Below are 17,047 nucleotides of genomic sequence, written 5' to 3' on the forward strand. Positions count from 1 at the left end.
TGTTGTCGGTGGTTTTCGGTGAGAATGACGGTGGTTTCGGGGCGAGAATTGTATTGGGTGGATGGTGGTGGTGGTTGTGTTTACCAGATGGAAGTATTTGAAGAATGAAAAATACGAGTCTATTAGCATACAAGAGAAGGGATTAAGGTTGGGGTGAGTGTATTTTTCATTTTGTGTTTTTATAATGATTGTAATAAAAGAAAAATAAAAAAACAAATTAAGAAGTATAAATCCGTCAATTTAATAATTTTGAAACAAAAAGAGCCAAAACTCCAATAAAATCTATTTTGGACCCGTCTTTGTCCATTTTTTTTTTTTTGGAAAAAAACAACAATTTTCTAATAAATACTGGACGTTTTTTTTTACAAATTTGTCTATTATATGTTTATATAATTAACCAATAACAATCATTTTTTGTATATTAAAATTTGATATGATCGATTTTGATTGGAACAAAATAAAAAAATAATCAAAATATAGTTTCCTACAAATAAATAATGACTGGTTGGATTCTAAGACTGGACCAATTTACTAGATAAACAAGCGCCTGTTTTCCATGGTCGATGAGATATTGAGGTGTGTAGGCTGTCATTGCCTCTCTCTCTCATGCGCCTACTGGTCTTTGTGAATCGGCTCAAACCTCAAGGTTTGGCGTATCAAATAATTCACTCCTATCATTCGCCTGATAAATCTTCACACGAAATTGTTCATAACTAGTTGATCTTTCCAGTTGCTGCTCGTGTTTGTTCTTCTGCTATGCACTGTAAGTTCGATTTCCCCCCCTTAAAATGCTCTTTTGATTTTTCTCAAATTCGTTTTCGCTTCATAACTAGTAGTAGATTCATCATTTGCCGGATTTTCACCATTCTAACCTTTTGAATTCAACTGTTAATTTCTTTTAACTGATCTGTTTGATATATCGATTATTGAATGTTTAATCTAAAGTTTGTTGTCGCTATTTTTCTCTGTAATATTTTCTGTTAGCGTGGAATTCACCAGCGAGATCTAAAAAATTCGACCGGATTTTGTAAATCTCAGCAAATTTACGTTCGTCGAACATGTATTTGTCTCAAGCCTAATAATTTATAGCCTAAAACTCCAAATTTGGGAGTAAATTCTGCTCAATCGAAAGGTTTTGAAGATAATATGGCATACCGTATCTTCATTGAAGATAGCTTCTTTGTTGTACAGATTTTGAAGTCAACCGTGTTTTCTCTTTTCCTTTCTGACATTCACAAGCACTGTGTGAAACTGTGAATACATTTTCATCTTTTTCTCTCTGATTTTACGTATTACAGTTTCATTTAGTTAGAGTTGCTAATCGTCATTCATGTGTTTCTTCCCCATATTTCTGGTCCCTTGTTTTCTGCTGCTTTTAAGTAGATCGGTGTTAACTTTTTAAAACTTTGGATAATAAAGAAATCAACTTACATCAAGTCTTCTCAATCACACAAAAAACTGGGCAAATTTCTAACAAAAATTCTACAATAAGTTATGTTTTTCAAAGTGCAATTAGGTCTTTCACAACAAGGGTTATTTTTTCTATCAACCCAAAATGTATCAGATTATTAAAAAAAAAAAAAAGAGTGACTTGTTCTTCATTTGGCAGAACATTATGAATACTCCTTTTCAATTGCCACCTAGTATTCCCCTCAATTTGTTTTCTTCTTTTTGTAGTTTCCTGTAACCTTGGATGCAGAATCCATTTTTAATTCCTCTTATACTTTCCCTCTGTTCATTCTTTATTAAAATATCTACTCGTTTAGGGTTGTAGTATTGAAAACTTATGCTATATGTCATCACCAGAAATTTTATAATATCAACTACATACCTATGTTTGAATATTTTCTTGAAAAGGACATATCTGCAGTTGCTAGTCTAGCAATAGTTGTTCACTTGATGTTCTTTGGCATTTTTTATAATGTAGGTGGGGCCAATTCTTGAAATCTTACCTACAGTGAAAAAAAGTCAAAAAAGTGCCATAAGTGTAATGATTACATGCTGTATAAAGTAACCAAACAAACCCTTTTGTTTGGTATGCACTATTCATGTTTGTTTACTATTACTTTGGTCAAACAGTCAACTGATTATATTCTTGATGTTTTTAAAAATTTTTTTTTTATATATATACAGGATGACATTTCCAGGCTAATTTCAATTTTCAACATACAACATGAAATCCATAACAAAGAAGGGATTAACATCAATCTCACCATTCCGATTCAAAGAAAAGTCAACCAACTGTTTTTGTTTATTTCCAAAAGTCAAATCCGTATATGGTCCAGGGAATTCCCCCGTTTATCTCAATGTCTATGATTTAACTCCTATGAATGGATACGCTTACTGGGCCGGCTTCGGAATCTTCCATTCCGGAGTTGAAGGTAATAATAATACTTTACTTTCTCCATTTTTTCATATCTACTCAAAACTACGTAGTTTTGATTGCTTCTATATTTCTACAACTAAACTCAACTATTGATGTAAAATATATTATTATAGTTCATGGAGTGGAATATGCGTTTGGGGCTCATGATTATCCAAGTAGTGGTGTGTTTGAGGTTGAACCTCGACAATGTCCAGGGTTTAAATTTAGGAGGTCGATATTAATTGGGACCACGTGTCTGGATCCTATGCAAGTCCGAGAATTCATGGAGCATCATGCTGCTAAATACCATGGTGACACGTATCACTTAATTGTCAAAAACTGCAACCATTTTTGTAATGATGTTTCTTACAACTTAACCGGGAAACAAATCCCCGGTTGGGTCAACCGGCTCGCTAAACTCGGTAACTTTTTCTTTCCTTTTTCTTTCCCACTCCTCTACTTTCTATAAATAGTAACTAACTTTTATGTATTTGTATATTATATATATTGCAAAGCATTGTATTATTATTTCTATTTTTCTTATTAAGGTTAGTGTTTGTCATGTGAAAAAGTAGCTTATAAGCTAGCTTTTTAAAAAGCTACTTAAACTAGTTTTTCAGAAGTTTTTAAATTTTTTTTTTTCATATATACCCTTAATTAATTATAAAAAACATATTCTTTTAAATGTCTAATTATGTCATTTTACATATTTTAGCTAGCTTATCAGTTAGTTTTACCAAACGTTATTTTTTATCAGCTAGTTTTTTAGCTGGCAGCTAGTCTTTCAGCTAATACGCCAAACATAACGTAAGTTGTTTAAAATTGGTTTGTATTTGGATGACATTGATCTTTGGTAGATTTTTTAAAGATTATGTTGTAATAGGAAGAAAAGAAAGTTGGAGGGTATAAATGGTAACATTAACATAGTCTTCCTTTTTTGAGTATTGTAGCATCTCATTTTTGTTTTTGTACTTTCATTTTTTTTTCTCTTATTAAGACATTGTCCTTTGAAAACTCTACCCAAATATATCATTTTGAATTTTTTTATTTTATGGGAAATCTTTGATAAAGACCCAATACTTTGGGTTAGTTTACGGTTTAATCCAAACATTTATTTTTTGAACAAAAAAGTCATGATTATCTAATTTTATACAATAATCTGTTTAAAAAAAATAAGGATTGTTTCGTTAATTTTGGCAAAATATAAAATAATCGGGACTTTTTTGTTCAAAAAATAAAAGTTGGGATTAAACCGTAAACTGATCCAAAATATTGGGACCTTATCAGAGATTTCCTTTTTTTTCTTGTAAAGACATTATATATTCCAAAATCTATTAAACTATAGTATTCAATATTGCTTAGTATTTTAATGACAATGCTCTAATTCGTATGATGTTGTAATATGAAGAAATGAAAGTATAATCATATGATAAACAAATTAATGAAAGTACATTGCTATTTCTAAATTTTTAGGGTCGATATTTAGCTGTGTGTTACCCGAAGCCCTTAGAGTTTCGGCCGTGCAACATTGCATACCTTACGAGACCGAGAAGCAAATGCTAAGAAGCAGTAGTTTTAGTTTTCTATCATCGAGGCAGAGACAGCTGTCGATGTCTTCGTTGCTTTTGCAGTCTCCATTAAAGGGTTGCTTAAGGCCTTGGGAGTTGAGGCGATCAAGATCAAGAAGTGTTGTCGTAAACAACACGTAAGAAGAATGGAAGGCGTCTTAGTTTCTTGTTTGTTTTGTCGTAAATAAGCACAATGATTTGTTTGTATGTTAGCATATGATTAGTGGTGATGAAATTAATTAATGTAAGGTTTAGGGGAAACTTATTTTAGGTAGAGTGATCAAAGTTTTTATTATTCTTGCTATTATTTTTCTTTACAATCTATTACAAAGATTAGTGGAACAATTGAGTTGATGACTTGTGATAATTTTATGTAAGTTTTATTAATAAGCACTAATCGAAGAACTATCCATGATGATTAGATTATCAACATAGACAAGCACATATGTAATATGGGTTGAGGCGGACCTATGAGTGCCCCACGGGGTGCTGTGTGACTAATTGATTTTTTCGTATTAGTGTATATATATAAAAAATATTTTATGTATAGTCTCAACATAAGTTGTAGCTTGGATTAGATGGTTAAGGCGTTGAACCTCTGTGATTAATGTCTTCGGTTGGAATCTTGTATTTACATTTTTGTTTTGGTCAATGAAAAAAAAAAGTATTTTGAGTCTTTTACGTGGTTGGTATTTTTAAAATTATTATACAGACAAAAAAAAATTACTTAATGTCAACAAAAAAATACAACTTATTTTGGATCGTAAGTAAACCTAAATTAATGTGATAAGTAAAATAAACATAATACTGTAACATATTTCCAAACATTTTTTTATATATAACATTATAAGTTTAATTAGTTAAATTACCATCTTTATCTAAAATCAATAAATTTATAAAAATAACATTATTTTTCTTACATTGCTGATAAATAAAAATAACGTTAGACAATTACAAAAATATAGTTATTGATAATAAATTTGTAAACACTACAAATTCTATAAAATTTGATGTTGTTAATATCGTACCTTTTAGTTACACGTTTTTGTTTCTAGTTGGTACTAATAAAGTTGTTAGCTCATTTTTTTTCATTATAATGTGACGGTAGTATTTTGTAAAATTAAAAACCAAACTAATAACATGTTAATATATGTAACATGATGCAGATGTACCCCTCATCCTTTATGTTTCACTTTCTGATGTGTTTAAAATATTAAATATATTTTCCTTTTAAATTTGTTAACTACTTAGTCATTAGCTATGTTTAAAAGTTAGAATTCAGATAAATTGTCATTAGATAATTGTAACACTCGGTTTTGGATTTTCTTCATTATGAGCTCAAGGCTCTTTCATTTCTCAGCCTCCATTTTCTTTGAGCCTCATTTCGATCCTTAATCCCCATGGCGGTGCATTCTTGAGCTTGGAGGTGATTTTGAAGGTTCTTAGTGTTATTTCAAGGAAGTGGGTCTCGGTGATCAAGCTTGGTGTAGCCTTGGGGTTATAGATCCAGAATCTTCACACTCTTGGGAAGCTTCAGGAGGTAAAAATTTCTTATCTTGACTTCTTCTTATGCTAGTTTGAGTTTAGGTCAAGATTAAGGGTTTTTATGGTATATTAAGTTCTCCTTGTGAGTTGAGCCACTCCAGGATCTTGGAGTGATAGATCTTGCCTCTTCTGATGTTTCTAGTTCATAAAAATGCTTGCTTGATGTTTAAGAATGGTGCATGCATGTTCTAGTTGGATTAGAATGGGTCTTAATGGATTAAGATGGTTGTTGGGTCCCATTGAGTCATGAAAATGCATAAATGTGCCGATTTTATGCATTAAGAACTTTATTTTAAGGTCCTCTGAAGTTTGGGTGCAAAGGGTTTGAGTGGTTAAGCCATAAAGTCGAGTTTGGATTAAGCCAGGTTACGCCCCGCGTAACTGGCCGTATGCCCAACGTACCAAGTTGAAGTCGCGACCAGGGTTCTTCGAGTACGCCCAGCGTAGCTGAGCGTACGCCCCACGTTCTGCTATAGCGTGTGTGTCTATTTGTCACAACCCCGAACCAGACGGCGGAAACGTCCGAGGGCTCGTGTGACTTAAATTGAAATATCATCACAATGAATATACATGAAACATAACATAAACATCACCATGCATTAATACATTACAACTGACCTTGTTCACATCAAGTACATTGTTTACATTACAACATCACATAACATAAATTGTTTAACGATTGACATTGCACAAAGGAAATTTCAGAAACACGCTTGATGATTCTTCATTCTAACGGTTACATGAGAATACAAGTTATTTTGAAAACGGTCAACATATATAATGTTGGTGAGTTCATAAGCATGTTTGATATAAAAATAGTTTGTATTGTTTGTAAAACCCAGAAAATCCGATATTTTCTGTAACAAACACTGTTTACGAAAAAGATGTGATGATCCCATAAGTGTATATGTATGTGATTTTAGAACATGTAAAAGTGAATGACTTTCATATTTGTTCCTTGTATTGTAGTTGTTGTATGTGGAAGTGAATAATGTCGTTCCCCGGAAAAACCGATGTTTTCCGATTTAAATAGTATGATAGTTTTGTATTATCGCATAAATCACTTTGTATGGCCACCATGTATGAATTTGCTTTCCCAAAAATGACGATACGGTAACGTATCTCTATGTGAGTCGTTATAACCATGCATGATAATGACTATTTCGCCTGTCTTGGCATTTGTTCTAAATGCCGGTTTTGATCAATATTTTATCACCCTAGACTGGCCGAGTCTAACTGTAGCGAACAGCTCAGGTGTGGGGGAGTCACCCCCTATAGATCTATACACAAACTCTCGCTCTCCCTCCAGGAGTCTGTGATTATAACTACAGGCTACGACCGACACTTATTGGTGCCACCCGATATTTCTCACTAAATCCCAATGAAATTGAATAACATTGTTTTACAACCCGATTGATGTTTACGTGAATATGAAGTAAGCCTAACAGACACGAAAGAGGACAACGGTGGCCCACTAATCATGTATGTTATTCTAGGCTGTCGAGTATGCTACGGACACATTATAGCCCATTAAGCATATGATGAATATTTAGGGCCATATTAGCAATGCAAATGGGCCACTAAGGCCCAATAGCATGTTAAAGCTGATAAGGGCCCATTGGGCATGTAATTGGGTCACCAAGGCCCAATAAACATGTTTTAATTATATTGGGCCCAACAATCGTATAATTGGGTCACGAAGGCCCAATAAGCACGAGTAGGAAATATTGGGCCCAACCATTGAATCGTTTATCTGTTTTTCGATATAAATTGTAGTATAGGATTTGTTTTACACTTAGTGTTAACTTGCGATATTTGAAATACTTGATGTTTGATTTATAACGACTCTTTGGTTATATATATGTATATTTTTAAAACCATACGTTATGAATTTAATATCCTGAGACCAATTGTTTAAATATTAGCACGTTGGACCCCAAAATATTTATTTGACCATTTCAGCCCCTTTTTCACATAAAGTTACATTTTCAGCCCCTTTCTTAATGAAATGACATTTTTAGTCCTTTTTGATGGAAAATGACATTTTTAGTCCTTAAATCACTTTCTTGGCATTTTCGACCCGATCATAACTTATATTACAAATTCGGCCCAAAAATATTTTATTTGCCATTTACAGCCCTTAATTGTAAAAAGTTTACATTTTTGCCCCAAATTTCGTAAGTTTTACAATTTTGGTCCAAAATCCAAAAACTTTACATTTTTAACTCAATTTAGGATTAAAGGACATTTCCAGCCCCTAAATTGGTTTGTTTACGTTTTTAGACGCATACTTTGATGAATTTACAATTTCAACCCCAAAATTCTTCATTTTCGCAATTTTGGGCCCAAAAATCCATGAGGCCCAAATATAAGCCCATTAAGCAAAATTTTATATTTTTGGCCCTTTGAAAAGTATTATTTTCATAAAAATCAGCTTTTATATAAATAATACTTTATAACCCTCATAAAACCGAAAATTATCATCTTTCAACCAAATCTTTGTTATTTTTGCAAAAATGACACTTGTAAAGATCTTTGGCTTTGTTTTTCACTTATTAAACTTAAGGACTCTTAGATCTATGATGTATGTTGTTTATTATGTTTTTGTTTATGAGTCTTTCACATTTTAGCTATAGATCTCGAAATATAATAAGTATTAACACATTATCACAACATAAACCAAAGAAATCACATATAACATGCAAACACACATAGATCAACACATAACACTTGTATTCTCCCCCCCCCCAAAACAAGTAAAAACCGAAAACAAGGGGGTATGAACTCACCTTGGGTTTGTGGTTTCGGTTTTGAAGGAAAGATGAAGAGGATGGTGTGGTTTTCAGCCTTAGACACTTTCTTGAAAAGAACTTTCGGACTTAGAGGACTTCTAGGAAGTATGATCACCAAATGAAACCATATAAGAAGGTGTTCTTAACTTATGAATGGAAATCAAGACTTATGCATAATGAAAACTTACCAATGATGGTGATATAAGTGAAAGATCTCCATGAATCACCTCTATTTCTCGAAAATTTGAGGATAACTAGAAAGATGTTCTTGAAGTATTTGAGAGAGTTTGAAGAGAAGATTGAAGATGGTGGTGTGGGTTTATTGTTCTCGGCTGAGAGGTAATAAGAAGAAGAAAGGAAAAGGTCCTTGGGTATTACATGTAGGATTTGGCATAAAAACATGAGGGGTAATGCATAGATTACCTCTAAACAATTCTTAGGTGTCATGGTTAAATAATTCCTCATTAATGTTTTTTTTATTGATGGGCCGAAGGTGAGAAAGAAGAGAAAAGAAGAAGTGGCTTGGGCCTTACTTGCTTGGTTATGATCCTATGAGGCCCAAATTCCTAATTCTTGGCCCATTAGGCCCTTTATGAGGGTCCACGGCCCAATTGAAGTCTATTAGGATAAATGAAATCATTTGTGGCCCATTAGGGCTAATTAAATCAATTATGGCCCAATAAAACTTATTAAGTTAGTTATAGTCCAACAAGGCCTATTAGGAAATTTTATTTCATTTTAGGCCCATTAGTGCCCAAAATGTTAAATCTCATGAAAGTGGGTCCAATTAGAGCCCATTTAAGGGTCCTAAGCCCAAAATAGTCAAATTGGAGGCTTATTGGTCCATTAGGCCCAATAAGAAAATCCTAGTCCATAACGGACTCAAACCGGGATTTTTAGGGTTTCCAATCTTTTGTTGACTATTTGAAGTGTTTGTATAGAGTTTTTGATGGAATTTTGTTGTCATTGAATAAACATCATGCATGTTTTCAAATTTTGGTTACAAATGCTATCATCATTATTGTTACAAAAGCATTGAATTCCTAGTTGTGACATCATCCCCCTGTTAGAGGGAATTTCGTCCTGAAATTCTTTTTAGAATTAGATTTGACAATGTGAGAATAAGTAAGGGTACTTCCGCTTCATTTGGTCTTTGCGTTCCCATGTGAATTCCGGTCCACGCTTTGCACTCCATCGAACCTTCACAATCGGAATGCGACTTTGCATAGTACGCTTCACTTCCCAGTCCATGATTTCAACTGCTTCCTCGCTGAACAGGAGATTCTCGTTGAGTTCGATTTCTTCTAATGGGATGACAAGAGTTTCATCGGGGGAGCTCCGGTCTTGTTCGTCAAGAAGAATGACGGATCGTTTCATATGTGCATCGACTACAGGGAACTCAACAAGCTTACCGTTAAGAATCGTTACCCTCTGCCTAGCATAGATGATTTGTTCGACCAACTTCAAGGGGCGAATTACTTTTCGAAGATAGATCTGAGATCCGGGTATCACCAGTTACGAGTGTTAGAGGAGGATGCCCCGAAGACAGCCTTACGAACTCGTTATGGACACTACGAGTTGTAGTGATGCCATTCGGGTTGACCAATGCGCCCGCAATATTCATGGACTTAATGAATAGGGTATGCGGTCCTTACTTGGATCGGTTCGTTGTCGTCTTCATAGATGACATACTTATCTACTCTCGTAGCAAGGAAGAGCATAGTAAGCATCTACGACAGATCTTGGAAACATTACGATCAGAGAAGCTCTACGCGAAGTTCTCTAAATGCGAGTTTTGGATCCGAAGAGTCGAATTTTTGGGTCACGTTGTTAGTGAAGAGGGAATTCATGTGGACCCCTCCAAAACCAAAGCCATTAAGAACTGGTCAGCACCAAAGACGCCTACCAAAATTCGTCAATTTCTAGGTCTCGCTGGCTACAATCGTAGGTTCATACGGAACTTCTCTAGCATCGCTAAACCGCTCACTACGCTGACCCAGAAAGGAGTGGCCTCGGACTGGGAAGAGAAACAAGAGAAGGAAACCGTTGGAATTCCAGGTGGGAGACCGCGCCCTTTTGAAAGTCTCACCCTGGAAGGGCTTGATACGCTTCAGAAAGCATGGGAAGCTCAATCCAAGATATGTAGGGCCTTTCGAGATTCTCGCTAGAATCGGCCATGTAGCTTACAAACTCAACCTACCTCGTGAACTAAGTAACATAGATTCTAATTTCCACGTCTCGAACTTGAAAAAGTGCCTATCCGACGAGACTCTTGTAATCCCACTCGAGGAGATCGAGATCAACAAGAGCCTCAACTTCGTGGAAGAACCTGTAGAGATCATGGACCGAGAGGTCAAGCAGACGAAGCAAAGCCGTATCCCTATGGTGAAGGTTCGCTGGAACGCCAAGCGAGGACCAGAATTCACTTGGGAGCGCGAGGATCAAATGAAATTGAAATATGCTCATCTTTTCGCTTAGTTATTTGTAACTATTTATTGCTAAACTCTATTTTCGGGACGAAATTCTCTCTAACGGGGGGATGATGTGACAACCCGAAATTTCAATCTTGTACAAACCATTCAATCCAATCAAAGTTAGACTTGTTCCTGCTAACTTTTGGCACTGTTTAGAGTCTGTTTGAGCATTCTGAACTTAGTACTTCAAAGAAATAAGTGAATGGAAGTGCCAACTAAAGTTCTAACCTATCAAGCAAGCCATAAACCCTCAAAAGAGGAGTTTACGGCCAAGGACCATGAGTTTACGGCCGTAAACTCATGGTGTCCGTAAACTCCATGATATATATATATATATATATATATATATATATATATATATATATATATATATATATATGGCCCTTAGTCACTTTTCTTCATTTTCACCATTCCAAGCCCAAGAATTCGGAATTCTCTCCCAAGGATCTTGAGACTTTTGCTCCCAATCTTCAAAAATGTAAGTAAATCCTTCCATCTATGGGTTAATACATCTCTTCTTCTTGACTCACTCTTGAATTCATCCACAAATCTCATCTTTTGAGTCTAGATCTTCAAGATCCTCAAGAACACCAAGAACACTTAAGTGTTTTGGGCCGAAAACACCCCCATTTGCCTTCAAAACGTAAGTACACTATCCTTAACTTGTTGTATACTAGAATCACTTGTTAAACATCTAGAAAACTTCAAAAAATCATGATCAAAAGGGTGTTTACGGCCAAGGCAATCTCCCTTGGCCGTAAACCTTAACTTGTGGTGCAAAGTTGCCACAACACCTTCCTAAGCCTTGAAACTAAGCCTAGAACACTTCCAAGATGATTATAGGACCTTAAACGCACAAAATGGTACAAGATACCATGAGTTTACGGCCGTAAACTCATTGGGCCATAAACCCATGGGCCGTAAACTCATGGGGGTTTACACTTGGGCCGTAAACTCCAATGTGAGGCCTTACAACCCTTAGGTGCAACCCTTTGTACTTCTAGCACTTGAATCAAAGTGTTTCCTTGTCCTAAGGTGTCTTTACTTGCTTAATTAGTTGTTTAATCACTAATTAGATACATATATGTGTCATTATATGTTAAATAGGATCCGTGTGTGCTCAAGTCCTCACTTGACACTTAACATCCTATCCAACACTTCCATCCAAACCACTCACTACAGGTGAGTTCATACCCCTTAATCTACCTTTTAAATGATTTTAAATGCTTTTATGGGGGGAGGGGGAATACAAGTAGAAAACATATAGTTATATAATCAATCACATGTGATTTATAACTGTGTTTCAAACAAAGGATTTCTTATACTTTAACTGTGTTTCAAACAAAGGATTTCTTATACTTTAACTGTGTTTCAAACAAAGGACTTCTTATACTTTAAATTGTCTTGCCAAACAAACTGCTTTTAAATCGTTTTATAAACTGACATCAATTCATCAATATTTATTAATTAAACTCTTCAAATGTTTTACAAAACTTCTTTTTAAACTTATATATTGTCAAAAGCATGTCTATATATGTATAGTTATATAAGTAATGTTTAAAGGACTTAGGACTGATAACTCGCTTTATTTCCTTTTCCTTGTTTGGATGTGACCTTAGGGTATTGGTTATTTGTCCGAATGTCGTCTAAATATTAGTTATATATTATGTATACATATGTAGATATAAAATTACTATCAATCAGTTCAGTACCTTTGAGTAGCAAAGGCATACCTTCATTCATTCAAACTACAGAAATTACTAGTAAACTATAATAGGTAGAGTTTAGGAGAATACTATCATATACAAATACTATAACGAGAAACAATACATACTATACACTATACAATAGAACATACTATGAAGAGAAACTAAGGAAACTTACACCATACTATACATAAGAATATACTATACAAACATTAGAATACGATAACTAGAATGTGACATACTATTTACGGATACAACAAGACAGTGTTGTATCATATTGTAACCAGAGTCTCCTGGAGGGAGAGCTGGCATTGTGTTTATAGATCTATACGGGACAGACACTCCCACACCCCGACTGCTAGCTACAGTCCCAGCCGATAAGGCCAAGGGGTGACAAAATGTCACCTCACTATATTATGACACCGGAAGGTCATCAATTATTCAGTCGTCGATCAGCATGGTTACAAACGAGTTCACATTTATACCTTTAATTAATCGACTAAGGATTAAAGGCAAAAAGACTCCCCGAGGGGTATGGTACATTTAATACTACCTGGAGTCTGAATTTTATCACTTTATAGCCAACATTGTCACTGCTGAGGTAAAACATTATTTTCCCTATTGCATTTACTTTGTGATCTTCTCACATATTCATTAATGTATAAACTATATTTAGTTAATGATAGTCATACTTGGGAAAATACACACTTTTACAAGAAACAAACATACATAACATTTGATGCCTCGGTAGAAGGCTACTTTTAGTAGAAAATATAGGATTTTCTAGGAGATACAATTATTTACTACAAACATTTACATTTAACAAATACAAACATTTTCTTCAAACTTATAAACATTTTCATATAAACAATGACACTAAATACTTATGAACTCACCATCTTTAATGCCGATAAACTCTTTCAAAATAACTTGTATTCTCAGGTCATCAGTAGACAGGTACAGTCGACCAAGTTTTGAGAAGACAGAGCGTGTTCAAGACTCGTCTTTTATTTTGATTTCTTGTTTTTGGTGTCTTATTACTATGAAAGAACACTTGTATTAAATTATACTATTAATGCAATGGATGATGTTGTTGCTTGTTTACTACTTTGCATTGTTATGATACTGTACATGACGTCCTCCACCCCAGAACGTTTCCGCCGTTTCGGTTTTGGGGTGTGACAGATTGGTATCAGAGCATTGTTTATAGTGAATCGAGTGTATCAACCCATAAAGGATATACAAACTATAAACACATAGGGATTAAAATACTCTGACCAAGAGTTTATACTTTTAAGTATTAAGGTACTTAACTAAAAGTATACATAATTACATACCTACATACTTACTACAGAACAGTGTCATACTAGAACATAACAAAAGTATTTAATTGTTGGACACAACAGTCAAACCTGGGCAGTTATGTAGTCGTATATGGGATGAATATAACCTGATCAACTATGTTTATTTAAGATACGATGAACGTGTGTTCAGGAGCGATTGGGGTGTTGCAGCAAACCTAAAACTTACCAAGTTATACATAAACATCTTCTTATACAGAAGAACATGAGAACAAAACATAAAGTAAAATACTATAGGAGTGTTTTAGGCACTATTCATTCAAAGAACAAACTTATTAGGATTAGCAGTAAGTTCCTCTTATAGAAACTTCTTATTTGTTTATCGCTTTATTTTAGAATCATTAAATAAATTCCTTGCCCTTATTTCTCGTCTAGATAAATGGCTGGATTCCACCTCCCCGGCGACCCTTACTTTCCCGACCAAGAGAATGGGGGAGGGCTAAACGCAGAACCCGAAGCAGAACCTGAACTTCCTTTAGATGATGAACTGGCAGAAGATTTTCCAGAGGATCTTGATCCCGAGCCAGAGGTTGAGAATATACCCCCAGTGGCTCCAATCCCAAATCGTAACCCTCGTCCGGCTTTTCAAGGCCCAACGCCTTTGTGGGCTGAGTACTTGGAAAGGTGGAGCCATGAGCTGGGCCAACCCTTACCATACAACGGAGACCGAAGCTTCTTCAACGTAATTGAAGGAGGATCTGCAGACAGGATTCTTCCCATCTTAATTCGCAGAGTGGCTCGTAATGTGGAACTAAATGTTGCAGCCACTCAACAAACAGTAGAAATCGAGGCAGACACAAATTCCGATACGGATAGTATCCACAATCTTGAGCTTACTCTTAGGAGAGACAATGAAACCCTGCTACAAGCACTAGCTGAAACTCGAGCCGAAGTCATAGAGCTCCAAGTACGACAGAGGGTGTACGAAAGACACCTACTTGATATGGAGCGTCAGCTGGCTGAACTAAGGGTTCATCCGAGGGATACCCGTCACCAATAGGAGATGCTCTACCTTCCTTCCTTTTGGCTTAAGGAATATTCTTCCTATCTATGCTCTAAGTAGCACTTTCCTATGTAACTACCCCTGTACTGTAAGTACTTTTCGTAGGCCTTTGTTCTGTCAAAACTTTTCTACTTAGGATATGATGTAAGACCAACTCCAAGGTCAATTTTCCCGAACTTATTACATCTTAAATATCACTGATATTGACAGTCGGCAAATCCCTGTGGCAATCCTTGTCTAAATACTTTCATTCTACTATCATTAGAATTCTATCTAAATCTCACTCTCATCAAATTCATCGAACTATGGTAATTTAGCTCATGGATCACTTCCAATTCTTTTCAGAAGTTGGATCATGTTATCCACCAACCAATGATAGCCTAGTTCAGATGAAAAACGTCTTGTGACCATTCTATGAACTTACTTCTATTCTTTACCAGTACTACATCATAGGGATGTAAGCCAAACCATCGAGAACAGTTTAACAAAACGAGAAATTTACATTTACATGGATGATTAGAATACATCAAGTGCCGATCATAATCGCTCACGAACTTATTTTCTTATCATATAACAGAATCATGTCGTCATCTAAAAATAGTCAGCCAAACGATGAAACCCCGATCCTTCATATAGACGCCGCTACCTTCCAAGCCGCGGTAACAGCTGTCGTGACTGCTGTCCTAGCACAATTCACCGCTAGTAAAGCAAACAAAGGTGGAAACGGTGTTGACAATTCGAATCGTTGTAACAATCCAGGAAATCATCAAATGATAACAACCACAAACACCCAAAGCCACAAATCTGAGTATAGGAAACGAAAGCGTCAAGCCCAAAAGGAGCGCAAGCAATCTCAAAGACTTGCCATGCAACAGCAACAAGTGGCGACCCCTGCCCCTTCAACACCGATCAAACGATATGAGGGAACACTCCCGAAGTGTAACAAGTGTAACTTTCATCATAACGGAGTTTACCGTGAATTGCAGTGCAGCGATTGCAAGAGAATGGGGCACACTGCTAGTGTATGTAGAACGCCGACACGAACCACCTCCCAAATCACTGGCATCGGAGCCAGCCAGGCTTGCTATAGTTGTGGTGAAACCGGACACTATAAAAGGAATTGTCCAAAAAGGAGGAACAACGAAAACGCTCATGTCCACATAACTCCGACACTGCACATCACTTCCACCACCGACGCTGGTACAATCCAGATATGTCATATATGTGGTGAGATAGGACATCTCAAGGAGGATTGTCCGATAACAAAGAACTCTGGCGCAGACGGGAAGATACTAAGGATCACTGCCGCAGGAGAGACTACTCCGGACCCACGTTGAAATACTGGTATGTTCCGTAGCGATAAAGTTAGACTTATAAAAACTTTTAAACTACAAGTGCAACTCGAATCATATCATTCTGCGAGATCCCGTCGGTTCTAGGGACTCTCGTGCTGCTTGTACTTGCTTTTTTTTGGCAGTATACCTGTTCGCAACAACATTATCATAGTTGAAACTAAAGTACCGAAACTCTTTCATAAGTTGCACCGTTGTGATTTTGTAACACCTTTCTGAACTAGTCTAACGCCAGTTAATCCAAGTAGTCCGACATTGTCATTCGACCTGAGTCAATTCGATCCTCACAGTGCCAGTTTCGTGCGAAAATTCTTTTCCCCATAATCGACTTTCTAACAAGGCCGTCGTATCAGAACTCCGAGGTACTCATGCGTAGAGTGCCTTAGGTTTCGTATCCTTCCCGAAGTAACCTCAGCAAACCTCCCCGGAATACCACTCGTGTACTGTACGTCAAGTTCAATCTGAAGACCCATACGGTTAATCTATCGCTGAGGAATGTATACGCATGAGTGGTACATAATCAAGGTTCTACAGGCTTAGAATTGATGATTCCGCTTTAACTTCTTTTCCTTGTTTGGATGTGAGCTTATAGGAGAATCATTTATTCGACTGCCTTTTCAATCTTAATTATATACGACTCGTATACGCGAGGCTGTGATTGATGAACCAAGTGTGAGTTCTAATATGAACTTCAGGACAGAGACTACTCAAGACTACGAGTGATCGTGCTGCCATGCCTATAAACTTAGAAGCCAAACAAATGCTCTTTCCGCCGATCAGGACAAGAGATGCAGATGGAACATAAGTACCTATCCTTTTCCTTAATTCATGAGTAATCATACTTTCTTTTAGATCTTCACGACATCTAATCCACCCCAAGG

The 17,047-nt window shown here is 36.0% G+C and overlaps 1 protein-coding gene across 2 annotated transcripts; it reads left to right on the forward strand.

Moving 5' to 3' along the window:
* Positions 1-521: 521 nt before the first annotated feature.
* Positions 522-4,287, forward strand: LOC145108403 (deSI-like protein At4g17486). Of its 2 annotated transcripts, XM_079045426.1 has the most exons (5): positions 522-763; positions 1,928-2,035; positions 2,134-2,381; positions 2,500-2,787; positions 3,839-4,287. In XM_079045426.1, exons 3-5 carry the CDS (start codon positions 2,174-2,176, stop codon positions 4,072-4,074), a joined length of 732 nt encoding a protein of 243 aa, XP_078901552.1. In that variant the 5' UTR covers positions 522-763; positions 1,928-2,035; positions 2,134-2,173; the 3' UTR covers positions 4,075-4,287. The 2 variants fall into 2 exon arrangements, with proteins under 2 accessions (XP_078901552.1, XP_078901551.1); XM_079045425.1 differs by lacking the exon at positions 1,928-2,035.
* The last annotated feature ends 12,760 nt before the right edge of the window (positions 4,288-17,047 follow it).

The sequence above is a fragment of the Lactuca virosa genome, chromosome 4, assembly GCF_052849685.1.
Source record: "Lactuca virosa cultivar CGN04683 chromosome 4, Lactuca_virosa_CGN04683_v6, whole genome shotgun sequence".
Taxonomy (NCBI): domain Eukaryota; kingdom Viridiplantae; phylum Streptophyta; class Magnoliopsida; order Asterales; family Asteraceae; genus Lactuca; species Lactuca virosa.

Excerpts from the sequence above, each read along its gene's own strand:
- LOC145108403 (XM_079045426.1), top strand. The coding sequence starts at position 2,174 with ATGAAATCCATAACAAAGAAGGGATTAACATCAATCTCACCATTCCGA. Across the intron at positions 2,382-2,499 it reads CTTCCATTCCGGAGTTGAAG|TTCATGGAGTGGAATATGCG; the intron begins GTAATAATAATA and ends ATATTATTATAG. Across the intron at positions 2,788-3,838 it reads CAACCGGCTCGCTAAACTCG|GGTCGATATTTAGCTGTGTG; the intron begins GTAACTTTTTCT and ends CTAAATTTTTAG.